Source organism: Arvicola amphibius, chromosome 1 (genome assembly GCF_903992535.2).
Source record: "Arvicola amphibius chromosome 1, mArvAmp1.2, whole genome shotgun sequence".
In the NCBI taxonomy this organism is placed as follows: Eukaryota; Metazoa; Chordata; class Mammalia; order Rodentia; family Cricetidae; genus Arvicola; species Arvicola amphibius.
Window position 1 is genome coordinate 149,820,769 of NC_052047.1, and position 25,507 is coordinate 149,846,275.

At 45.2% G+C, this 25,507-nt stretch overlaps 1 protein-coding gene across 2 annotated transcripts; it reads right to left on the bottom strand.

Annotated features, from left to right (window-relative positions):
- Positions 1-14,111: 14,111 nt before the first annotated feature.
- Cdc42ep2 (CDC42 effector protein 2) lies at positions 14,112-23,184 on the bottom strand. Of its 2 annotated transcripts, none has more exons than XM_038334752.2 (2): positions 23,099-23,184; positions 14,112-15,548 (listed from the first exon to the last, which is right to left on the bottom strand). In XM_038334752.2, the coding sequence occupies exon 2, from the start codon at positions 15,222-15,224 to the stop codon at positions 14,580-14,582; it is 645 nt and encodes a 214-aa protein (XP_038190680.1). In that variant the 5' UTR covers positions 15,225-15,548; positions 23,099-23,184; the 3' UTR covers positions 14,112-14,579. The 2 variants fall into 2 exon arrangements, with proteins under 2 accessions (XP_038190680.1, XP_038190690.1); XM_038334762.2 differs by lacking the exon at positions 23,099-23,184 and adding an exon at positions 20,177-20,308.
- Positions 23,185-25,507: the final 2,323 nt, after the last annotated feature.

Sequence of the window (25,507 nt, forward strand, 5' to 3'; positions counted from 1 at the left end):
GGGATGGTTCAACATACAAAAATCTGTCAGTGTAATTCATCATAAAAACAAACTGAAAGAAACCATATGATTATCTCGTTAAATGCTGAAAAAGCCTTCAACAACAACAACAAAAATTTAAATGCTTTCCTTTGGTGATTATACCTCTGCTTGTGTGCGTGCATGTGCCGTGGCATGTGTATGAAGGACAGAGAGCAGTTTGCAGGAATCGGTTCTTCCCTTCCACTTTGTGGGTTTGGGGTGGTGGTGGTCAGATTGTCAGGCTTGGTGGCAAATGCCCTTAACTGCTGAGACATCTCACCAGCCCTTTGCTTGTTATTCCTAAACACATTCAGCACATTGAAATTTTCCCTTGGTGCGAGTGTCCCTCTCAGTTCTTTACCACTTGTTTCTCTTCAGTATTGAGTTCCTTAAATCTGTAAACAAGCATGGTTTCCCCCAAACCATCTGTGTTCCACTTTTACCCATTTCTTCTCACTCTTTCACAGTAGACTTTTCATTTGTGCTCTGTTCTGTCTTGATTCTAAGGGTCTTTTCTTACTGAGTGTTTTTGTTCCTATCACACCTTTTGAAACAGCTCCTACCAAAGTCACTATGGCCTTTGCTTCAGTAGTTTCAGAGACCTGCTGTCTGTCCACATGTGCCTGCCAACCTGTATGGACCACTGTCACCTCCCTGTACTACTACAGCTGCAGTTCTCTCTTCCCTTGTCTTAGCTAGGGTTTCTATTGCTGTGACAAAACACCATGACCAAAAAGCAAGTTGGGGAGGAAAGGGTTTATTAGGCTTACTCTTCAATATTGCTGTTCATTACTGACAGAAGTCAGGACAGGAACTCATACAGGGCAGGATCCTGGAAGCAGGAGCTGATGCAGAAGCCACAGAGGGGAACTGCTTACTGCCTTGCTTCACGTGGCTTGCACAGCCTGCCCCCTTATAGAACCCAGCCCAGGGATGGCACCACCCACCATGGGCTGGGCCCTCCCCCATTGATCACCAGTAGAGAAAATGCCTTACAGCTGCATCTCATGGAGTCATTTCCTCAGCTGAGGCTCCCCCCTCAGATGATTCTAGCTTGTGTCAAGTTGACACACAGAACCAGCCAGTCCATTCCCCCTTCAATTCAGCCTCTGTCCCAGTCCTCAGAGCTTTGTCCGTCAGTTTCTCTGGCTTCATTGTTTCTCCAATTCCAAGAAACTCAGTTATTTTGATATTTTAGAATCAGTACATGTTTTATCATCACTATACTAACCTTAAAATCATTTTGGACAGGTGAGAGTCATGAAATAGTTCCTATCGTTTATCCTGCGCCAGCATCAAACTTTCAGGTTAAGTGCCAGCAGACCAGAAGGCAAACTCAGAAAATATCCTCCCACACCGTGCACACACAAAGACGAAGAGTAACAGAGAGACACCTAGCGTTGACCTTCGGCTTGCACATGCGCACACACATACACATGCACACACACACATACACATGCACACATATACAAATACTCAAAAGCAGCTGGGCGGTGGCGCACATCTTTGATCCCAGTACTTGGGAGGTAGAGGCAGGTGGATCTCTGCAAGTTCGAGACCAGGCTCACTCTGCTCTACAGAGCAAGTTCCAGAACAGCCAGTGCTACTCAGAGAAACCCTGTCTCGAGAAACAAAACAACAATAATAAAAATACACAGAAGCTTGGCATAAAGCCGGTGGTGGTGGCGCACGCCTTTAATCCCAGCACTCGGGAGGCAGAGGCAGGCGGATCTCTGAGTTCAAGGCCAGCCTGGTCTACAAAAAAGCTAGATCCAGGACAGGCTCTAGAAACTACAGGGAAACCCTGTCTTGGAAAACCAAAAAAAAAAAAAAAAAAAAAAAAGCTTGGCATAGTAGCACATAACTATAATCCCAGCATTTAGGAGGCAGGAGGATTGCCACAAGGCCTAGCTGGTCTAACAAGTCCCAGGCCACCAGGGCTACACAGAAAACCTAAAGGACAATAGCAACAACGAAAACTCCAGCTCCAGGATCCAACCCTCTCTTTTGACCTATGAAGGATGCTTAAAAGAAATCCCACCCTAGCTCAGAATTGAGAACAATAGAGGGTTATTTATTTAGGGGTAGACTCACAAATCACAATGCTCTGCTGGAATGGAGAACAGAAACCGAATCCTGCAGCCGGAAAAGAGACCTGATGCGTGCTTTACATGGGCATAAATAGTATAAGAGGCCAAGTCCAGGTAGGTGGATAACTTAAAGGCTACTCGCTGTAGGAATTCCTACAGTACCTCCTCTTTTGTTTAAATAAGAGATTAAGCCTAATACAAAATTATATACAATAAGAACAAATGTATCAAGCAAGAAACGTGATAAATGTTTCAATAATTATCCTATTCCAGTGACTTTAAGTTTTGTATAATAAATAACTTGGCCAAGTCATGAGAAGAAAGTAACTACAACTATCTAGTCTTCAACCCCATCAAAGATCTAAGAAGGGAAATAATATTACTTGAGTAAGCAGGAAGTATAATCAAACAACTTTCAAAATTTGCAACAAATGACAGAGACAACAGGCTACCTGGGCAGTCACCCAAAGTCTCATTTGCAACACTGGAACAACCAACTTTGGCTGAGGCTTAGTGTAACTGACAGCCCATTTTCAGAGGCAAGAAAAATTTCAAAACCTTCTTACCCTGTCTTGGCAAGATTTGACAGTCTTTTTTCCTTGTGTCCTGCTTATCCATTTCTGGATACCATGTACCTTGTCAGTGGTTGAGGCATGGGCAGTTCCTTGCCCAAAGGCCAAATGTGCCAAGAAGAAAACAAACTCTGAGTGGAGTGTCTTTGGTGCTCAACATTCTCTTGGGAATAGATCAGTGCTGCCAGGAGTAATTGTGTCTCATGTCAACAGAACCCTAAGTTATTTAAATGTCATATTCTACATCTCTTTGAAGTGGTTAAAGATTACCTATCTATGCAGAATACAATCTCTATGTATCTAAAGAACCTGATTAGTATAACTATAACTATGACAAACATAGATGACTTTGGATCTATAATTCTTAATAACTATATAACTTAAAGACTAAGACTTCATATTAGAACACTATACAATAAACAACTGTGCAACAAATAAGGACAATGACCTCAAAATGTAAACAATGTATAAGTGTCTTGATCAGAGGTAGAAATGTACATTGCAATATGATAAATATATCCTAAATTGTATCAGTATACAAAAATGTTTTAAGAATGCCAGGTAGTGGTGGCGCACACCTTTAATCCCAGCACTCAGGAGGCAGAGGCAGGTGAATATCTGTGAGTTCAATGCCAGCCTGGTCTACAAGAGCTAGTTCCAGGACTAGACTCCAAAGCTCCAAAGCTACAGAGAAACCCTGTCTTGAAACACCAAAAAAAAAAAAAAGTTTTAAGCAGAGGCAGAAGCATGCTTGCATACAATATGACAAAATAACTATGCCTGGATATACAAATACTGTAGATGAAAATAGGAATATATTCAATATAAATTGCCTATAAACAATAGCTCACAAGTATTCACTCTATTGCTCACTATTATTATTAGTGTGAGTAAGCTTACATTAATCTATTATCCCATCCAATTCCCTCCCTTTAAAAAAGAGATTCCTGAGCCTAAAAATTTTCCCCTAACCCCCAACCCTGTACCAATTATAATCAACCCCTAAATGATGTCCCTAACCCTGAGGACAAACTTTGTTGGGAGAGGGGACATCATCTTCTAGAATTACTTCCATCTGTCATGGGGGCAATGTTCTTCCTATGGGATCCTGTGAAGGTAAAATGATGGTTAACTTCCAAGATTACTGTCTGGTATAATTGCAAATAGTCTCTGAGTATTCAGTAGGGTTTTTCTGAGGTTCCTATTTGGAGTTCTGGCCATAATGCTGTAAAAATGTACACCATTTCAGCTAACCAAGTTGGAACCATCTTGAGCAGCTGGTACTCAAACCAAGTCTTATAATAGTGCTATCAGCATCATGACATCATATCAACCAGGTGGAGTTGTTGTGGGGCCCATCTTCTTGGAAACTTCAAAGATTACTGCAGGAAAATTCATTGTTCATTGTGGAAAACTTAAACATTATTTATATAGACAAATACAGACATATATATATTTTTTTTTGTTTTTTTCGAGACAGGGTTTCCCTGTAGTTTCTAGAGCCTGTCCTGGAACTAGCTCTTGTAGACCAGGCTGGCCTCGAACTCAGAGATCCGCCTGCCTCTGCCTCCCGAGTGCTGGGATTAAAGGTGTGTGCCACCACCGCCCGGCTAGATATATATATTCAATGAAAGGTATGATAAAGACAAAAATAGGTATGAAGAAAAGTAAAATTTTTTCTAAATTCTTTCTTTCTATCCCATACCAGATAGCTCTTGATATGAGACAGAAACTCTGGATTTTTCTTTTAATAACATGCCTGGATTTAGAGGACAGAGCCATTGTCCAACTCCAAAGCCAGCTCTATATATTCATATATATATAAATGTGTATGTTTTGATCACCTGTCCTTACAAGTCATATTTCTTTATCTTGATGTTCCTTATTGGATAGTTATTTTTCCTCTGTCAGCATCCAGGGTTTCTTGAATTTTTGAAGATGTGTATTTTTCTGTAAAGACAAGAGCAGAACCTTGTACCAACCTTTATTAGGTTTCCTTACCACCTGTATGGTTGTCACCATTGTGGATGAACTGTCATTTCTCTTTTTCAAGAGGTTTCTCCTTTTCAAGGCAAATCTTTATTAATTTTGATGGTATCCGTAGTTTTCTTCTCCTGTGGAAATGAGAGAAACCCCTTCCCCAACTTAGCACATCTCCCGGTTTCCATTGTGAGGTCAACACATTCTTCGAATACACTGGTTGATTTAATTCAGAAGACTTTTCTATTATCCAATGTCTCTCTGCTGCTGTTGTCCCTTTCTCATTAGCGTTAAGAAAATTCAAGGTTAATAAAGCATTATGTAATCTATTTCTGGGGGTATTTTCCATCCCTTTCTGTTTGTTTAACATATCCTTTTTAAAAAAAATATTTATTTAATTATTTATTTATTATGTATACAACATTCTGTCTGTATGTATTCCTGCAGGCCAGAAGAGGGCACCAGACCCCATTATAGATGGTTGTGAGCCACCATGTGGCTGCTGGAATTGAACTCAGGACCTTTGGAAGAGCAGGCAATGCTCTTAACCTCTGAGCCATCTCTCCAGCCCTGTTTAACATATCCTTTATAGTTCGATTTGATCTTTCTACAACTGCCTGACCTGCAGGATTGTGTGGTATACCTGTAATATGCTTAATATATAAGCAAAAAACTGTTTCATTTTCTTAGAGACATATGCTGGACCACTATCTGTCTTTATTTGTGCAGAAATGTCCATGATAGCCATAACTTCTAATAAATGTGTGATTACTGAATCAGCCGTTTCTAAACTTAAAGCAGTTGCCCAACAAGAACCTGAATAAGTGTCAATGGTATGGTGTACATATTCTAATTTTGTACAAATTCTGTAAAGTGGAACACATCCATCTGCCAGATTTCATTCCTTTGAGTACCCTTTGGGATGGTCTCTGCAGGCAATGGTGTTTGGTTATAGAAAGAGCAAGTATGCTGGACAGTGGTGGTGCACACCTTTAATCCCAGCACTCAAGAGGCAGAGGCAGGATCTCTGTGAGTTTGAGGCCAGCGGGGTCTCAAGAGCTAGTTCCAGGACAGGCTCAAAGCTACACAGAGAAACCCTGTCTCAAAAAAAAAAAAAAAACAAAAAAGGAAAGAAAGAAAGAAAGAAAGAAAGAAAGAAAGAAAGAAAGAAAGAAAGGAAGAAAGGAAGGAAGAAAGAAGAAAGAGCAAGTAGGACATCTCTTTACAATCTCCTTAGCTTGCTGCCATGTAATAGAAAACTCTTTCTTTAAACCTTTGATATTGACCTGATGTTTTTTATGAAATTCTGAGGACTGCAACACACTTCCAATCAATAATTGATCAAGTTCTGCATTACCTTGTGCTAGAGGACCTGGCAGACCCATATGGGATCAGATGTGTGTTATGTATATAGGACAAAGCCTATTCCTGATTATGACTTGCACCTGAATGAATAATGAAGTCAATTGTGTATCATCTGTATAAATTCAGCGGTTTCAATATGCGAGACAACTCTTTCTACATATTGTGAATCAGTGACTATATTAAGAGGGTCTTTAAAATCCCTTAGCACCATGAGAATAGCATACAATTCTGCCTTCTGGACAGAATTATAAGGGCTTTGTTCCACCTTACTCAAATCTTCTGATTTGTAACCTGCCTTCCCTGATTTATTTGCATCTGTATAAAATGTATGAGCTCCAGTTATTGAAGCATCATGTACAATTTAGGGAAGAATCCAAGTTCTCTTTATAAGGTTAAGTCTATCGCTTTTGGAATAATTACTATTATTATCCCAAAATAATTGCTATTATTATCCCAAAATAATAGCAATTATCTACTAATTTCTTCCAAGAAATTAGCATAAGTTCTTTGCCATCATTCATTGTCTTCCCATAACTTTTTATTTTATCAGTAGTAAAAGGCAGTATAATCTCTGCTGGGTCTATACCTGCTAATTGACAAAGTCTCAATTTACCATTTACAATTAATTCAGAGACTTTTTCCACATAAGTTTTTAATTTTTTACTTGGTTTATGTGGTAAAAATATCCATCCTAAGATAATATCATCCCTCTGCATTAAAATTCATGTGGGAGAAATTCTGGAAGACAATATGACTAGAATACAATTAAGATATGAATTCACCTTATCCACATATGCCTACTCTAATTTCTCCTCAACAATTATCAATTCCTTTTCTGCTTCAGCTGTTAATTCTCTGGGACTATTCAAGTCTTTATCATCATCTAAGGTTTTGTTTAAATGAATTATTAGATCAGGTGTTATCCCAACAGCCGGTTGTAGAATGGAAATGTCTCCTAACAATCTTTGAAAGTCATTGAGTCCACAACTGGTCTCTCCTAATTTGTGCCTTTTGTGTTCTAATTTTCTGTAAACCTATTTTGTAACCTAGGTAATTGACAGAATCTCCTATCTGTATTTTTTCAGGAGCAATTTGTAATCCCCATTTTGGCAAAAATGTTTTTTACTTCTTCAAACATTCTTTCTATGTTTGAGTCATAGCAAAACTCCATCCATGTAATGGTAAATTATAGACTTAGGAAATTGCTTAAGTATTATTTCCAATGGCTGACTTACAAAGTATTGGCACAGAGTAGGGCTATTGAGCTTTCCCTGTGGGAAGACAGTCTATTGATATCTCCTAGACGGCTGCGGATTATTATAAGTAGGCACTGTGAAGGCAAATTTTTCTCTATCCTTTTCTTGTAAAGGCATAGTGAAGAAACAATCTGTCAAATCAATAACTATAGGAGGTCATCCTTTTGGTAATAGAGAAGGCAGAGGAATTCCAGATTGTAGGGGGTCTATAGGTTGAATTACCTTGTTGACAGTTCTTAGATATGTCACCATTCTCCATTTATCAGATTTCTTTATAACAACAAATACAGGAGAATTCCAAAGGCTGGTTAATTCTTCAGTATGGTGAGCTTCTAGTTGTTCCTGTAGCAGTTGTTCTAAAGCCTGCAGCTTTTCTTCAGTTAGAGGCTATTGCTTAACTCATATTGGTTTCTCAGTTAACCATTTTAAAGTTAGGGCTGTTGGTACCTCTAAAAGTTTGCTAGTTGCTTTATGTTCTTGTACAGCCTGAATGGCTGGTGGGTGACCTTTGTATATAGTACCTTATAATGTTCTTCACATAATTTTGGTTTCCTGGGACTGCAGGAATGTTAGTCTAGGTATTCCCTTGCTGCAGCAGGTCACGACCCTGTAAATTTATTGCAATATTAGCCACATATGGTCTCAGCTTCCCTTTCTGACCTTCTGTCCCAATACAGTCAACCCATCTCATGCTTTGTTTAACATGAGATAGGGTTCCAATTCCTAGTAATTGAACATCTGCCTCTTGAAGAGGCCAATCTGGATGCCAAGATTCTGGAGTAATGATACTCACATCCACACCTGTGTCTATCAAACCAACATTTACAATGCCATTTATATTCACTCTTAACTTTGGTCTTTGATCATTTATAGAAGTCTGCCAGAATATACATTTCCTATTTCTATTGGAATTTTTGGTTTATCCTCCATGTTTATGCCATCACCCAGAACATTATGGTCTTTTACAGAAGGCTCTGGATTTTTTAATTTTCCTGGTGAGACATGTCCTCCACAGTGACTGGTAATGACTGAGCCATTTTTGGCTTGGGAGCCTGTGGGAGGCCCCTCAAGGAGTTTCCTGATGGTATTGGGTTGCCTTGTCTGTCTTTTGTTGATCTGCATTCATTGGTCCAATGTCAGCCTTTGCCACACTTTCTACATATACCTGAAGGCTGAGTCCTCCTATTCTTGCCATTCCCAGAGGAGATACTATTCCTAGGAATTTCTTGTCTACAATCCCTTCTCAGATGTCCTATCTATTACAATTAAAACATTTGGCATTTTGATGTCTCCTCATTCCTTTGGAAGTTGCTTCTCCTACCCAAGATTCAGTATTATAGTTAAATGTCTCAATGTTCATTGTATTCAGGATCCATTCATCCATAGGTGCTGATCTAACCTTTAAAGGCCCAAGTATCTTTTTGTATTCTAATTTGGCATTTTCAAATGCTAGAGTTCACTCGTCTAACATCTGGTTCTGTTACTCCTATTTGTAAAGCCTTAGTTAATCTTTGTAAAATGTCACTAAAGGGGGCTGGAGAGATGGCTCAGAGATTAAGAGAACTGACTGCTGTTCCGGAGGTCCTGAGTTCAATTCCCAGTAACCACATGACGGCTCACACCCATCTATAATGAGATCTGGTGCCCAAAACGTTATATACATAATAAATTTTTAAAAAGTCACTAAAGGGTTCTCTCTGGCCCTGTTTAACCCTGGCATATGATTCAATTCATTTTCCTAGTTCTTGAATCCTGTTCCAAGCATTTAAGGCTGCTTTGTGGCATAGGGACAAGATTTGTTCATCTTAAAGAGCTTGAGCCTGTGGGTCAGTAAAAGTGCCCTCTCCAAGAATTTGATCTTGGAAAGTCTCAAGTCCTTTTACTTTTCCCTGTTGTTCTAATATTTTAGCCTCTTCTCTTAAATAACATTTAAACATCAGTTAAGGCCTGTCATCCAGGACTGCTGAAGCTAACTGAAGCCAGTCGTGTGGTGTCGCCTTAATGCTAGAAGTCCATGTCTTTATCATCTCCCTAACAAATGCAGAATGCAAGCCATAAGTAACGACAGCTTGCTCAATTTCTTTTAGATCATTCATTCCTATAGGTATCCATCTACCTTCTTTGGATCCTTTTGGGCCTTTAGAACTTGATGCTTTTTTAGAGTTGATTACAAGGTAGGAAGCTAAAACCCTGGGTAAGTCATCTCTGACAGCTACTGGCGAGGTTGAATCCTGTCCTTGTTCCTTCTTTCCCTGCTCATCAGCTCCAATAATTTCCTCAATAATTTCAAATCTTTTTACTATTGTCTTTTGTAAAGGCTGAATCTCCTGGTCTGTATATATTTCTAGATTTCATTGAGGCACCTAGCCTCTGGTCCTCATTCTGCACATGTGATTCCGAGGTCTGAAGTTTTTTCTTTAAAGATAACACCTCATCCTTGGACATTATTTGGATAGTGTGCAGATTGCCATCCTGGAGAGATACTCTATATGCTAACCTATCATAACTTTTTAACAGATTTTGATTGTCAAATTCAACAGTATGAATTCTTTCAGATTTTTTAATACCCTTAGACATGGGTTCAATTTTATCTGTCAAATTAATGTTACCCTCTTCAATAGTATTTTTTTTCAGGTAACTTTTGATTTTCAATGGTATTAATCCTGTCAACTAGCTGTTCATTATTAGTCTGTAAAGACTGTATCATTTCTAAAACTGCCACATTCTTTCTTAAGAATACAATATGAAAAAAAAACTGAATCCCAATATGTAATAAATGGATGTATCACCATAACCATATAAGCCTTGCAGAATACAATCCATAGTATTAGCAAAAAAAGTTACTAAATGGGGGCTGGAGAGATGGCTCAGAGGTTAAGAGCACTAACTGTTCTTCCAGAGGTCCTGAGTTCAATTCCCAGCAACCACATGGTGGCTCACAACCATCTGTAATGAGATCTGGTGCCCTCTTCTGGCCTGCAGGCATCCATGCAGGCAGAACACTGTAAACAACCATCTATGAGATCTGGTGCCCTCTTCTGGCGCAGACAGAACATTGTATACATAATAATAAATTAATTAATTAAAAAAGAAATTTAAAAATTACTAAATGCTTCAGTGTTAATGTAGTCTGCCATATTGATTTATTAATTACCTGTTATGAGATCCGGTAAATTGTTTTAGGTGTAATAATCTCTATTGTCCAGCAGGTGTCATGGTTGCAGAGTCACAGCTAGCAGTGATGTGACCAACCAATGGCAACATGAATGGTCCTGAGCCGCTTTAATTTAATTGGTACTGGTTAAATACCGAGAAATATGCTTTGTTTGACAAATTAAAAGCAATTAAATGAATTCCATACATGGAGCAAGAAGCCCAGAACTTTCGGTCAGGAGCAGAAACCGGAAGCTGCACAAGAGACTCCACGAGGCAAGAAACACAGCAGTGTGGGGGGAGAGTGCTCGTGAGCTTGGGAAATTTGCAAGTTGCTGGACACAGCTCTGCTGTGGCAGGGGTTTTACAAAAAAATTGCTTAGGTAAAAGCAAGCCAAGCAGACAGGGTTGGGAGACTTTCTGAGCTGTGGACCCGTTAGGCCCTCAGGCCGTCCACCCTGTAGGTGTGGAGTCTGGGCACCAGATGAAGAAGGATGCGTAAAAGAAATCCCACACTAGCTCAGAGCTGAGAATAATAGAGGGATATTTATTTAGGGGTAGACTCACAAGTCACAATCCTCTGCTGAATGGAGAACAGCAACCGGAAAAGAGGCCAGATGTGCACTTTACATCGGCATAAATAGTATAAGAGGCCTCGCCCAAGTAGGCGGGTAATTTAAAGGCTACTACTGGCTGCAGGAATTCCTACAGCAGACCTGACTCAATGGGACCCCGAAGCTTCCATCTGGCTACTAGCTCCATGGAGTGTCAGCTGCAGGCCCCGGCAGAGCCTACGACGGTGCAGAGTGCAGGGAGCTAAGGGCTGTTGCGCTTGAGAAAGCACTGCAGCCTCAGTGCTGAGCAGCCTCTTTTCTTTTGAGGGGAAGGCAGCAAAAAAAGGCACCTTCCTTCCATCCTCAGTCATCCGGCCTCACCTAGCCCTCAGCTGGGCTGGAGGAGACACTGGAAGAGGACACTCTAGTCTCGGGTTCCCAAGCCTGTGTCATACACCAGCCACATGTGGGGCTGCCATATCAGAGCTGTTACCCAAGGCTTTAGACTCATCGAGCTAAGGCATCTCCTAACATGGAGGTAGCTAGAGTAGAAGGAAGGACTTTTCCCTCTTTTCCTTTTCCATCTTTTGTTTGTTTTGTTTTGTTTTTCAAAGCAGGGTTTCTCTGTGTAACAGTCCAGACTGTCCTGGAACTTGCTTTGTAGACCAGGCTGGCCTCGCACTCACAGAGATCCTCCTGCCTCTGCCTCCCAAGTGCTGGGATTAAAGGCGTGCGCCACCACCGCCTGGTCTAGGACCTTCCCTCTTCAGGTTGTCTAGGTACCATGTCCTTCAAATACCATAATGAAAAGAAGTTCCAAAGTGCAAAAAGGGATTACTGGACAGCCAACAATGTCAAGTGACACTGTGGTACACTGTCTTTGTAAATTTTTATTTGTTTTGGTTTTGGTTTTGGAGACAGAGTCTCAAGATGGGTGTGGTGGTTTATGCCTTTAATTCCAACACTCAGGTGGCAGAGGCAGGAGGATCTCTGAGTTCAAGGCCAGGTTGGTCTATAGAGCAAGTTTCAGAGCAGTTTCCAAAGCTACAGAGAAACCCTATCTTAAAAAAAGCAAAGAAAAACTTGTGTGTGTATGTAAATGTATTCCATGTGTCCTCTAGAAGAGCAGCAAGTAGCCTTAACCCCGAGATCTCACCAGCCCTCAGGTGCAATTTTTTTAAATTTTTAAACTTCATTTTGTTTGCAGGTATGCACCACGTGTGTGCTTGGTGCCAGGGGGAGGCCAGAAGAGAGCATCAGATCCAGAACTGAAGTTACAGATGATTGTGAACTGCCCTGTGGGCTCTGAGAATTGACCTGGCCCTCTGGAAGAGCAGCCAATTCTCTTAACATCTGAGCCATATTTCTAGTCCCCTCTATTTTTTTTTTAGGTTTTTTGAGACAGGGTTTGTCTGTAGCTTTGGAGCCTGTCCTAGAACTAGCTCTTGTAAACCAAGCTGGCCTCAAAATCACAGAGATCCGCCCGCCTCTGCCTCCTGAGTGCTGGGATTAAAGGCGTGTGCCACCACAGCTCGGCCTGTAATTTTTTAAAACTATATTGTACCCATGGTTGCCAAATTCATAATTATAGAACCCACGATGCTCAAGGTTGATTGCATATTGCATCTCTCTTTTTGTTAGAAACGTGAAGTCTAATTATCACACCCACTCTCAAGTACAGAATTTCTGTCCATTCTGTGTCCATTCTCTTAATGGTTCATCTCAATCTTTTGCAATATAAAAACTATGTTATGGCATTAACTGAAGGGCAAAGATGTAGCTCAGATGGTAGAGTGCTAAGCTAGCATGCAAGAAGTCCTGGGTTCAATCCACAGCACCACATAAAATGAACCCAGGTCCTCTGTAAGAACAGCCAGCATTAGCCGGGTGGTGGTGGTGCACGCCTTTAATCCCAGCACTCGGGAGACAGAGGCAGGCGGATCTCTGTGAGTCTGAGACCAGCCTGGTCTACAAGAACTAGTTCCAGGACATACAGGCTCCAAGCTACCGAGAAACCCTGTCTTGAAAAACAAAACAACAACAACAAAAACAGCCAGCATTTCCTTCCTTCCTTCCTTCCTTCCTTCCTTCCTTCCTTCTTTCCTTCCTTCCTTCCTTTGTTTTTTTTTCTCTAGCTTTGGAGCCTTCCTGAAACTTGCCCTGTACACCAGGCTGGCCTCCAACTCACAAAGATCCATCCACCTGCCTCTGCCTCCCAAGTGCTGGGATTAAAGGCACTGTGCGCCACCACTGCCTGGCACAAGCAGCATTCTTATCTACTGAGCTATCTCTCCAGCCCTTCCAATCCCTGCCAAACACCTAAATCAATGTCCAATATCCACCATTGATACTTGGTTTGTGTGGTAGTTAATCCTGGTGGTCAGCTTAATAAGGTCAGACTCATCATGGAAACATGGAGCTGTCTGTGAAAGAGATTTAGATTTAGTTAATGACAGTGAAAAAAACTGACCCCTAAATGTGGGCGGCACCTCCCAATGGGCTGGGGTCCCCTAAATGTGCACAGCACCTCCCAAAGGGCTGGGGTCCCCTAAATGTGTGCAGCACCACCCAATGGGCTGGGGTCCCCTAAATGTGGGTGGCACCACCCAGTGGGCTGGGGTCCCCTAAATGTGGGCAGCACCACCCAATGGGCTGGGGTCCCCTAAATGTGGGCAGCACCACCCAATGGGCTGGGGTCCCCTAAATGTGGATGGCACCATCCAATGGGCTGGGGTCCCAGACTGAATAAAAGAGAAAGTGATCAAAGCACCCTCATTCACTGCGTTTCTCTTCCTGACTATGGACACAGCTGGCCAGCTGCCTCAAGCTCCTGCTCTCGTGGTTTCCTCTTCCTGATGGACAGTACTGTACCTGGGAACTGTGAGCCAACATAACCCTTCCCTGAAGCTGTTTTCATCAGGCATTTTGTCACAGCAACAAAGTAGCAATGCTGACTATTCTTGTTTGGTTTCACTGCAGCCGCAGACTTAAGCACAACCCTCTGAAGGGAGGCCCAGGCTCTATGGAATCTTCTGGGGTGGGACTTTTCTCATGTGGGCTTCTTGTTTATGGAGACTGGCCCACCTCTGGAAGGAAAGCTGGGAGAAGGGGACAGGATGCTCAGCCACCAGCAGCATGTTTTATTGCAACCAGAATCCCCTGGTCATGTGGAGAAGGGAAGGGACAGGACACAAGGCACACCATGTCTGGTTACGGACAACATGCTCCCAGACCATGGCACACAGACAGATGGGTGGGCATCCGATGATGCTGAGGTGGAGGGGAGTGGAAAAGGGATCAAGTCCATTTCAGCGAGGGAAAGGGGACTATTGGAAGTGGGGCTCCAGATGACTTAAGAGGCTCAGGAATGTCTGGGGCAAATCTGACACGGCCCCCTGCGGATGTTGTTAGAAGCAAAGGTGTCCTCTGTCCATTGGGAGGAGGGAAGGAAAGAAAAGGCTCAAAACACAGTCACTGACCAGCACCCATGGGCGGGATCTGGGACGCTGACTCCTAGGTCAGGGCCACGTCCATAGATGTCTCTAGGCGTCACCACAGCCTCGGTGACCTGTCTGGTCAGCAAGGGTCCTATGTGGGGATCTGCATGTGGCCCAGGTCCTGATCCATGATCTGGAGGACGTCATCCAGGATAGATGGCCCCAGGTCCACATGCAGAGACAGCAGGGAGCTGGCATGGGACAGGAAAGGCTCTTCAGCCTCTGGCTCTGGGCTCATGCCGTTGTGTGGGGAGCTGGCCTCCGGGATCCTCCAGATGTCCACATTTCCTGCCTCCTGCGGGCAGGACTTTGGAGAAGACTGTGGGGACTCCAGGTGCAGGCGAGGAGGCTTAGGTGGAGCCTGGGCTGTGGGCAGGGTGAGAGCCTGGGGACCACCGATGACAGGGAGGGAGATGGCATTTTTGAGCAGAGGTGACAGTCCGTCAGGGAGCTGCCGCCCACACACCGTGGCCGTGCGAGTGAACGGGAAGGGAAGGTCGAAGCTGCCATCCTCCTCGGCCTCCTCCACTGCTGTTCCTGGAAGGAGGTGGAACTTGCCCTGCAGGAAGGAGATGTCCCCAAACATATCATCACCCCCACCACTGCCAATGTGAATAGTATGACGGAAGTCCCCAAGTGGTGGGCTAATCATGTCTGAGGACAGCAGGTCCCGAAGCTTTTCCTTCTTGCCTTTGCGGCTGCCACGTTTCAGATAAATGGGGACCTTGGTGGACATGGTGACTTCAGCACACAGCCCTGGCTGCTCAGTCCTCAGTACCCTCTCAACACCCTCAGCCCAAAACACTGGCTCCAGAGGGTGGTGTTCAGAAGTCCACACTTGCAAACACTCAAGATTAGAGGGTAAATGTGATCAAAGTTGGCTCAGGGAATTAGAAGTTAGGTTAAAGGACAATGAAGACAGGGTGTGTGACTATCCCACTTGATTCTCGAACGGCTGGAAGTCCTTCTGGATAGCTGCAGGCAGAAAGGTGAGGTCTCAGCAGCAGCGATGTGGTTTGTTCTTGTTCTAAGATTCTTTCCTTAGTCCAAGGTTGAGAAGCTGAAATGAAAGAGCACATAAATCAGGGGCAGGAGGACAACACACAAAGCAACTGTTGAGGTGAGGGGCATGCCAATAATTCCAAACACTCAGGAGACACAGATGGAAGATCAGGAGTTCAAGGCCAGCCTAGGCTACGTGAGAACCTGCGACAAAACAAAACACAACAAAAAAGAGTTGGGGATGTAGCTCAGTTACAGTGACTGCCTAGCATGTTTTAAGCCCTAGTTCTGTTCCCAGAACCCCATAAATACATGCATGGCGGTATAGCCAGTGCCCTCAACACTTGAGACAAAAAGTTCAAGGTTATCCTTGGCTACATACCAATTTCTGGCTGTGAAATCAGCCTCAGATTCATAAGGCCCCCATCTCAAAAAATGGAGAAAAACAGCTGGGTGGTGGTGTCACATGCTTTTAATCCCAGAACTCAGGACGCAGAGGTAAGCAGCTCTCTGTGAGTTTGAGGCCAGTCTAGTCTACAGAGTGAGTTCCAGGGCAACCAGGACTACACAGAGAAACTCTGTCTTTAAAAACAAAGAAACACACACACACACACACACAAACACAAAACAAAAAATGGAGAAAAAATAAAGGGGAAAGGGCAGACGAGATGGCTGAAGGCACTCGCCATACAAGCCGTCGACCTGTGTTTGGTCTGCAGAACCCACAGCTGGAGAGAATGGAGTCCTGAAAATTGTTCTCTGACCTCTTCAAGCAGCTGTGGCATGTGTCCACACTCATAAACACACAACAATAATAAAACAAACTTTAAAAAGTCAACACATGGGGCTTGGTGGATCACACCTTAATCCTAACAAGGAAGGCAGAGACAAGTAAAGTAGATCTCTGAGACTTTGACGTCAGACTGGGCTATGTAATGAGGGTCTTTTGTTTATTTATTTATTTTGGTTTTTCGAGACAGGATCTTCTGTGTAGTGTTGACTGTCCTGGAACCCTCTCTGCAGACCAGAATGGCCTCAAACTCAAAGATTCAACTATTTCTGCCTCCTGAGAGCGGGGATTAAAGACGTGGGCCACACATCTTTTTTGTTTTTGTGCAGCGTTCACTATGTAGCCCTAGTTGATCTAGCACTCACTATGTAAACTAAGTTGATCTGGAACTGAGAGAGATCCACCCACCTTTGCCTTCCGAGTGCTGGGATTTAAAGTGTACACTACAGCAGCCCTCCCACATCTCCTGAGGAGGATGGAGACCCTGAATCTTGAGGCTAGGTTCTTAGACACCTACAAACTCCAGCCCTGGTCTCTGGCTCTACTCACTGCTCCTGCCTGGTATTCACGCTTATCCCTGACCTCCATCAGCTATGTTCCGCCACACGAGAAGTGCCCCATTGTATGTGATCCTCACCGTTGGTCTCAACTCCCTGCTCATCGGAGGATGGAGAGTTTGGAAACCGCCTCTCCCACCCAGGCCTGGTTCAGTGCCGGGAACACAGGCATCCAGCCAGCAGCTGAATGGCCAATGCCTCATAATCCATCACTTCCTACTTGGAGGTTTCCCTTTCCTCCTCCCCTCAGGTCAGAAGCAGAGGTCGAGTCTGGAGCTCCTGTCTGACCTTCCTCCCAGCCCCAGCACTGAGAGATAAGGCAGGGCATATAATACTTTTTGGAGTTGGTATTCTTCTGAGAGCTTTGCAAACATGTTATCACAACCCTCCTGTGATCCCCATTTGAACATTAGAACTCGGGGCTGCCACGTAGCTCCTGGCAGACTGCATGCCTAGCAGGAGAAACAGACTGAAACAAATGAGAAGTATCAGACACAGCTGGATGCTTGCAGAAAGCAAGTTACTACAGAGAGAGACAAGCAAAATGTGGAAACATTCAAAAGGACACCGCTAAGTTTCTTCAGGTTTGTTTATGTATGTGAGTGTTGGCTGTGAGTACGTGAGTGCACACGGGCATGGCTGGTGTCTGTAGAGGTAAAAGGGAACATCAGATGCCTCGAACTGCAGTTAGAGTTGGTGGGCTGCCCTGTGGGCGCTGGGAACCCAACCTCTGCAAAAGCAACAAGGGTTTAATCACCAAGCCATCTCTCTAGCATTAGACGGTGCCATTTATTAAAAGCATGGACTATAGAGGAAAAAAAAAAGAAAAAAAAGCATGGACTATTAATGCCCCTGCCATCCACACTCCATATATGCCAGCCTGTTTAGCATCCTATCTTAACATGAGAAATGAGAAAGAATCAGGCCGTCATACTGGTCAGAAGAGTGGTCCCTGCTTCGGAGGGAGAAGTGTCCCCAGCAGATGACCTATAACTCTGCCCATTGGCATACTAAAGTACACATGGACAATCTACATGTGTGTGAAGGGGTATTGGCCTAAATGCCAGTGATGTTATAATTTCAGGCTGACTTTTCCTCTTTTGTTTAGACATTTTTTGGGGGACTGAGTCTCACCTTGTCTGGCCTGGAACTCAGAGAGATTTGTCTGTATTTGTCTTCTGAGTGTTGGGACTGAAGGTAAGTGGCATCATGCCCAGATTCTTAAAAAAATATCATGCATTAATGAACACACAAACACGTATAGGTAAAATACTTATATACATAAAAACTCTTTAAAAAAAAAGCTGAGCGGTGGTAGCACACGCCTTTAAATCCCAGCACTCGGGAGGCAGAGGCAGGCAGATCTCTGAGGCCAGCTGGTCTACAAGAGAATTTCAGGATGGCCTGGGCTGCACAGAAAAACCCTGTCTCTAAAAGCAAAAACACCATCCTTGCACAGAGGGCACTAACCATCTCTGTGTTGTTCTGATTTAGTGTGTGCTGTTACAGTGAGCACTTTTTCAGTTTTATATAAATGCAGTTTTTCTTTTTTTGAGGTGCTGTCTAAAAACACAACACAAATAATAAAACCCCAAGAAACAGAGCTGTACTCAACCATCAGTTTCTCACTAAGCCTGGGTTGTTTCTCCAGCCAGGGAAACAGAACAATCTTTAAGATAGGAAAAAGCACCCTGTGCAGGCACTACACTGGTTTAACAAGGCAGGAAGCGGAAGCAAAGCAAGGGTACCGGTTCACTGTGTGCCCTCCAGTCCCTTGGTGGGGTTGCTGTCTGGAGAGCCTGACTCATTTGACTCCACATTCAGAATCCAGTGCAAAAGGCAAAGAAAGTTGTCTGAAGAGTCCAAGAATAAGAAAATAAAAATGAGGATTCCAAAAATAAAAATGTAGAAACAAATATAAAGTTATAAGTCTAGGAGAGGGCCTGGAGAGATGGCTCAGAGGTTAAGAGCACTGCCTGCTCTTCCAAAGGTCCTGAGTTCAATTCCCAGCAACCACATGGTGGCTCACAGCCACCTGTAATGGGGGATTGGTGCCCTCTTCTGGCCTGCAGGCATACAGACAAACAGAATATTGTATACATAATAAATAATAAATAAATAAATAAAATAAGTCTAGGAGGATGAGAACAGACTGTCAACAGTTTTCTCAGCAGATCGAGGATCAATCCTTCACAGTGAGCTATCTTCTCAGACGCTTAAGAAGCCTCCATCAGCCTAGGTCATTTCAGTTTACAGCTGGCTGTTCTGTTTACAAGGTGGAGCTTCTGAGAGCAGTGTCCTGGCCATCCTTGATGAACGACAGATATGAACTGAGTTAACCTCTAGGAGACAGAGATACGTGACCTCTGGGTTAGGCACTGTCTCCGTTATGGGAAACTGGCGCCATCAAAGGGGAGGCATGGGGCTCCAGGATACACTTCCTGGAGGTACCAGAGGAGACAGAGGACAGTGCAAACACCGTCTAATTAATGAGCTCTGACAGGGAGGATGTAAAGTATGGCAGTCTATATCTGAGCTTTATCTTGAGATAGTGTGAAAAGGTTTCTGCTATCTTTTAAGTTCCTTGTCTAAGAACCAATTAATTTTTTTAAGATTTATTTATTTATTATGTATACAGTGTTCTGACTGCATGGATGCCTGCAGGCCAGAAGAGGGCACCAGATCTCATTACATGAAGGTTGTGAGCCACCATGTGGTTGCTGGGAATTGAACTCAGGACCTCTGGAAGAAAATCAGTGCTCTTAACCTCTGAGCCATCTCTCCAGTCCCCTAAGAACCAATTAATTCTAATTTATTAACCTTCTGGTATTTCTAGCAGTCCCTTTTCTGACTAATTGCTAAAGACACCTGTTTTCTTGTAATTATTGACTTTCGCTGCAATCTACTCTGAAACATATTTCATGATAGAACTCACTCCCCTCCCTAGGGTCTACGTTGACTGACCCACAGGTAGGGGAAAGATTGTAAAAGTCCTTTGTTCAGACCTAATGCTTGGTGCCCTAACTATAAAAGGTGGGTTCAGAAACTAGCCTTTGGCCACAGCCTAACAAACAAGCACCATCTCTGACTGTGGTCTCAGCTAGCTGATAAGCTTCTGTGCCCTGCAGTGTTTTTATTTTTTTACTGTTTTAAGTTTGCTTCTGGTTGGTTTATTAGACTTGGTGGTCTGTCCCCATCTTTGTGTGACCCCCCTGGAGCCAACATGTCCAAGCTCACACTGCAGCCAGCAGCAGGGCCAGGATTAAAGCCAGAGAAGCCTGTCTTCTTCCACTAAGCCTCCTCTAGGCCAGCCCACACCTGAGCAAAGGTGGCACCCACTGTTTCCTCTGCTTCAGTCTCCATCCTGGGTAGGCTGTGGTGATCAGGAAGTGCAGGAAGAAGGCAGCAGGATGCAGGCAGGGCAGAGTCCTAACGCCCCCATCTCAGCACAGGCCCTGGCTCAGGAAACCCCACCCCGACCGCTGGCCTCTGAGCACCTGCAGCCAACAGGAGACAAGGGAATGAATTTCATGGTAGACTCCAGCTAATTCTAGAAGAGCTGTCGGAAAAGGACGCACCCTAGGTCTTGGAATTCCGTCACTGGTTTACCCTGTGAACACATCTGTCCAGTTTGCTGCTGTGTAGCAATGGGGTAACTACTGCTTCCTTTCCACTGAGGGAGAGCTGGGCCGATTGGTGAGATCTGCCTAGAGCTTGGGCCAGGTCCATCCCCCACCCTCACTCCATCACACTAGAGCTCCAAGACAGCTTGGGTGTTTCCACAGCAAACTGGGCGTCCCTGACAGCTGTCTCACTCTGAGCCAGATGTACCCACCCAAATCCAGATGTGAGGAGAACAGAGGCTAAAGGGAAGGGTGGGGCCAGCATCAGCCACCCAGGAGAAAGCTGGGAATAACCACCAGCAATCCTGACTAGAAGATCTAACAACCATAGGACTGGAGGCTCCAGCCTGCCATGGGGTTCCTCACACATTAAAGCCACAGTGTGGTGGGTACCACTACTGTCCCAGATAGCCACCGGAGTGGAGCCTCATCCAACTAGCAAGGAAAGGCACTGGTACCAAGGCTGGCCATGTGGCTTCAAGGCAGTGAACTGGCCCCGTGGTTATATGGATGGGGAACAGGAGAGGAACTATCAGGTCTGCAGGCTTCCTCTATGTAGTTATATCCCTTGGCTGCCACTTCCCGGACTTGCCAGTGTTCAGAGCTGGAAGGAACTCTGATTGGAGGAAGGCTGCCAGGAGGAGCCTCCTCCAACAACCGGAGGAGCAGATGGGAGCCATCCCATCTCTGTGGGTTGCCCTGGACAGCAACCCTGGGCCTCCCTCAGAGGAAATAACTTCCTGGAGACAGATCCCCTCTGGTCATGGAGAATATTTAGCCCTGCTCACTCTGGATGTTCCCGGAAATTCTCCTCCCTCCATACACACTTCAGAACTAATGATTTTTTTTCTCTTTTTGTCACATTCTGTAGACTAGGCTGGCCTCAAACTCGCAGAGATCTGCTTCTGCTTCCCAAGTGCCGGGATTAAAAGTGTGCCACCCAGCTGGGCATGGTGATGAATGTCTAATCCTAGCACTTGGGAGGCAAAGGCAGGCAGATCTCTGTGAGTTCGAGGCCAACTTAGTTTGCATAGTGAGTTCCAGGACAGCCAGAGTTTACAAAGGGAGACCCCCTCAAACATCCAAAAAAAAAAAAAAAGGAAAAAAAAGTGTGCTAGCATGCCCAGCTCCAGGCGTGATTTTTGCCCCTACTCTTAAATGCAGTAAAAGGTTTTTGTTTGGTTGGTTGTTTTCTTGTTTTTCAGACAGGATTTTTCTATAGAACCAGTTGTCCTGACTGTCTGGGTACTCACTCTGTAGACCAGGCCAGTCGAACTTAGAAATCTGCCTGCCCCTAAGAACTAAAATACTGCCTCTAAAAGACAAGCAAACAAATTAAAAAGTTGCATTTATTGCTATTGTGAATATACGCACGACATATGTGTGTGTATGTGCATGCAAGTTCACACACAAGCTCATATGTACTGTGGCGTGCGTGTGTGTGGAGGTCAGAGGGCAACTTTGTGGAGTCAGGTTCTCTCCTTCCATCTTCACATGTTTCGCAGATGTAACTCATCCTCAAGCTTGCTCAGCAAGCTACTTCCGCTGAGACATCTTGCCAGGCCAAAAGGAATAGTTTGGAATCTAATTCCACCTGGAACTCTGTGACCTTGGGCAACGCACTTTTCCTTTCCGGGACTGGACTCACCTTCCCCATCTTTAAAATGGGCTGACCCTTTGCTATACTGTAAACAAGAGGCTCTGCATAAATAGAGGAGTCCACTGTCACTATCAAAGGACATTCAGCAAATATCTGCAGGTCCTTTCTCAAACCCTTCGGCTCTCCTGGGTTGCAACAAGAACAAAAACCGAACCCTACTCAGCCCCCAGGCGTGGGTTTCCTTTTGCCAGCCCTGACAGGGCCACCTCAGAAGCCGGTTCTCCCGCAGTGGTCTCCCTGGGTCCCAGCACAGAGAAGCGACAGGACTCGTGGTCGCTAGGTGGCGCGCGCACCCCCGCTATCGTCCAGCATTCTAGGGTCCCACTGAGCTCACCGGCTCCAGGCTGACGCCCACCGCGGAGCTGCGCGCTCCACTACCCGAGGTGTATCACCCATAGGGCTTTTTCTCTGGGTCGCACAATCAGGCCACGGTGAGGGTGGAAGTGCGAAGACTGGGGGACCTTGTCCCGATTCCCGAGCTCTGGGAGGGGCCTTGCCTGAGCTTCCCGGCCTGGGCGAGGTCCCAGTGTCTGTTTGGCGCGCCGCCAGGTTTCGGACGTGCAGGCCCCCGCCCTCCAGCGAGTCCGGCTGCTCAACCCTGGCTCGCGTTCCCGCGCCGACCCCTCCAGCTCCCCAGCCAAGCGCTGCCTGGCGCAGCCCAGATCCGTTTCAGTAACATTGCAGCTAAAGATAGGAGGACACCTCACCAGCCGCTAAAAATACGGCCTCCAGCCCAGGCAGGGACACGGGCCGAGGAAGGATGCTCCCTGGTCTCGGGGCTTCAGCATAGAACACTGCGTAAAGACAGGAGCTGCAAGACTGACAGCGCAGCGCCCTGAGCGCTGTGGGAGGTCATGGGTAGGGGGCGGGGACCCAGGCGCCTGGTAAGGGCCCTGACCTGGAACAGAAGCGAGCACCACCCTGGATGGACTCTCCAAGAAGCCACCAGAGGCCTGAGAAACCTCAGTCCAGACTCACCTTGAGGCGCGCGGGCAAAGCCGCAGAGCTGCGCGGCCGGGATAGAGCACCAGGGAGGGCCTGGGAACTTACTGTGCGGACCTCAGACCCGAAGCCCCGCCCCCAGCGCTAGAAGCCAATCCCGAGCCGCTCTTTTCCAGCCCCCTCCCACACATCCCCGCCCACCGCGGCACCACCCAAGTTCTCTGTTCTGCAGACTTCGCAGCAAGATTCCAGAGCTTTAGCTTCCAGTAGCTCCGGGCATTCACCGAGGAGTAGCAGTGGTGGCTACCAGGACGCCAGCTGTGCATGTTGGAGTCAAAACTTTAGGCTAGAAGCACTGGGCCAGCAAAGGCCGGAAGAGCGAATTCTTGAGAAATCTCTGAGCGTCCTTGGATAGGTTTCCTTGCCGGAAGGATTGTGACCCGGGAGACGTCCGCACGAGTGTGACTCTACCGGAATGAATCGGGCTTTGCAGGCGCCTTCCAAATTTAGGAGCGCTTTGAAGAGTTTGCCTAACCTAGGAGAGAGAGTGATGGAAGGAGGGAGAGAGAACGATTCGGGGAGGGGCAGCGCGGAGAAAAACAGAAACAGACAGACCGAGAAAGACAGAGAAAGACTGGGCATGCCTGTGTTTGCTGTCCTGCTAGGTGGTTTCCGACGTGGGTTTGGGCTCGTACAATGATTCGTTCATTTATACAGTCACATAGGATAAGAAACAGTTATTGCCGGGCAGTGGTAGCGCACGCCTTTAATCCCAGCACTCGGGAGGCAGAGGCAGGCGGATCTCTGTGAGTTCGAGGCCAGCCTGGTCTACAAGAGCTAGTTCCAGGACAGGCTCTAAAAAAGCTGCAGAGAAACCCTGTCTCGAAAAACCAAAAAAAAAAAAAAAAACAGTTATTGAAGGGCAGGTTCTAAGGTTGCTGAGATAGACGGAGGGAAACTTGTCATTGCTCCGTTCTGTGAGTAAGTGGAATAACTTCGTTGAGTGTCTACTTGTGGTTAGGGATGCTGAGAGGTGGAGACTCAAGAAATTCAAGGTACAAGGCACAGGGCAATCCCCTTCCAGGTGGTTAAGCACGAAGAGGAGTGAGGCAAAAGAGAAAGGTGGGAGGAGAGGAGCCAGGATGCTTGGCTTCCAGACAGCAACTGAAGAAATGGGATGTGTGCACAGGAGGGAAGGATACTGGGGTGAGTGAATGTGTCAGCCAAGCCAGGGGGGAGGGCAGAATGGGAAGGACTACGAGTCATGCATCCTTAAAGATGTCCGTAATCTGGGTTAGGAAATACAGCTCTGAGGGGCTCGGTGTGTTTCCCTGTATGTTAGTCCCTGTTTAATCACCAGTCACACATGCATGTATGCATACACACACTCACGTACCCTCACACTCACACACGCATGCATCCCTAGATCAAGATCTCCTCATTTTAACCTCTGGAACCTATGACTGCTTGTTATGTGGGAAGGGAATTTTGAGTACCCTGGAGATTGTGATAAGCAGAAACCTGGGCTCAACCAGTCCTCCTTCCTCAACCTCCCAAAGAGCTGGGACTAAAGATGGAAACCACCATGCCCTGCTCGAGGGACTTTGAAATAGAGATTATCCTGGGCTAGGCATACACTTTAGTTCAGAGTGCTTAAGTAACACGTGAGGCCTGGCTTCTGTCCTCAGCGCTGCGTAAACAGGATGGATGGTGCGAGTCTGTGATCCCAGCGCTCAGAAGGCTGAGGCAGGAGAATCAGGACTTCACGGTTATTCTTCTCATCCATATCGTTAATTCAAGTCCAAAAATAAAGAGGGTCAGCCAGGCGGTGGTGGCGCATGCTTTTAATCCCAGCACTCAGGAGGCAGAGGCAGGCAAGGCGGATCTCTGTGAGTTCGAGGCCAGCCTGGTCTATAAGAGCTAGTTCCAGGACAGGCTCCAAAGCCACAAAGAAACCCTGTCTCAAAAAAACCAAAAAAATCACTAAATAAGAGGGTCATTATGAGTGAGGTTTCAGCAGCTAAGCGTGTTTGCAATCAAGGCTCACAACCTGAGTTTGATTTCTGGGGCTTTCATAGTGGAAGAAGGAGAGAACTATTAAATGTTCTCTGACCACATACACCCACAGCAAACATGCATGCCCCTAACTCCACAAAAACACAATGTAATTTATTTTTTGAGACAGAATCTCACTGTGTAGCTCTGGCTGGCATGGAACCCACTATTTAGACCAAGCCTGTATCAAACTCACAGAGATCCACCTGCCTCTGCCTCCCAAGTGCTGGGATTAGAGGCATGTGCTACTACACCTGACTTAATGTAATTTATTATTGTTGCTGGGTATCTATTTGTTTTTTTTTCATTTTTTGTTTGTTTTGAGACAGTGTCTCTCTACATAGCCTTGGATGTCCTGGAACTCACTATGTTGATCAGGCTGTCCTTGAA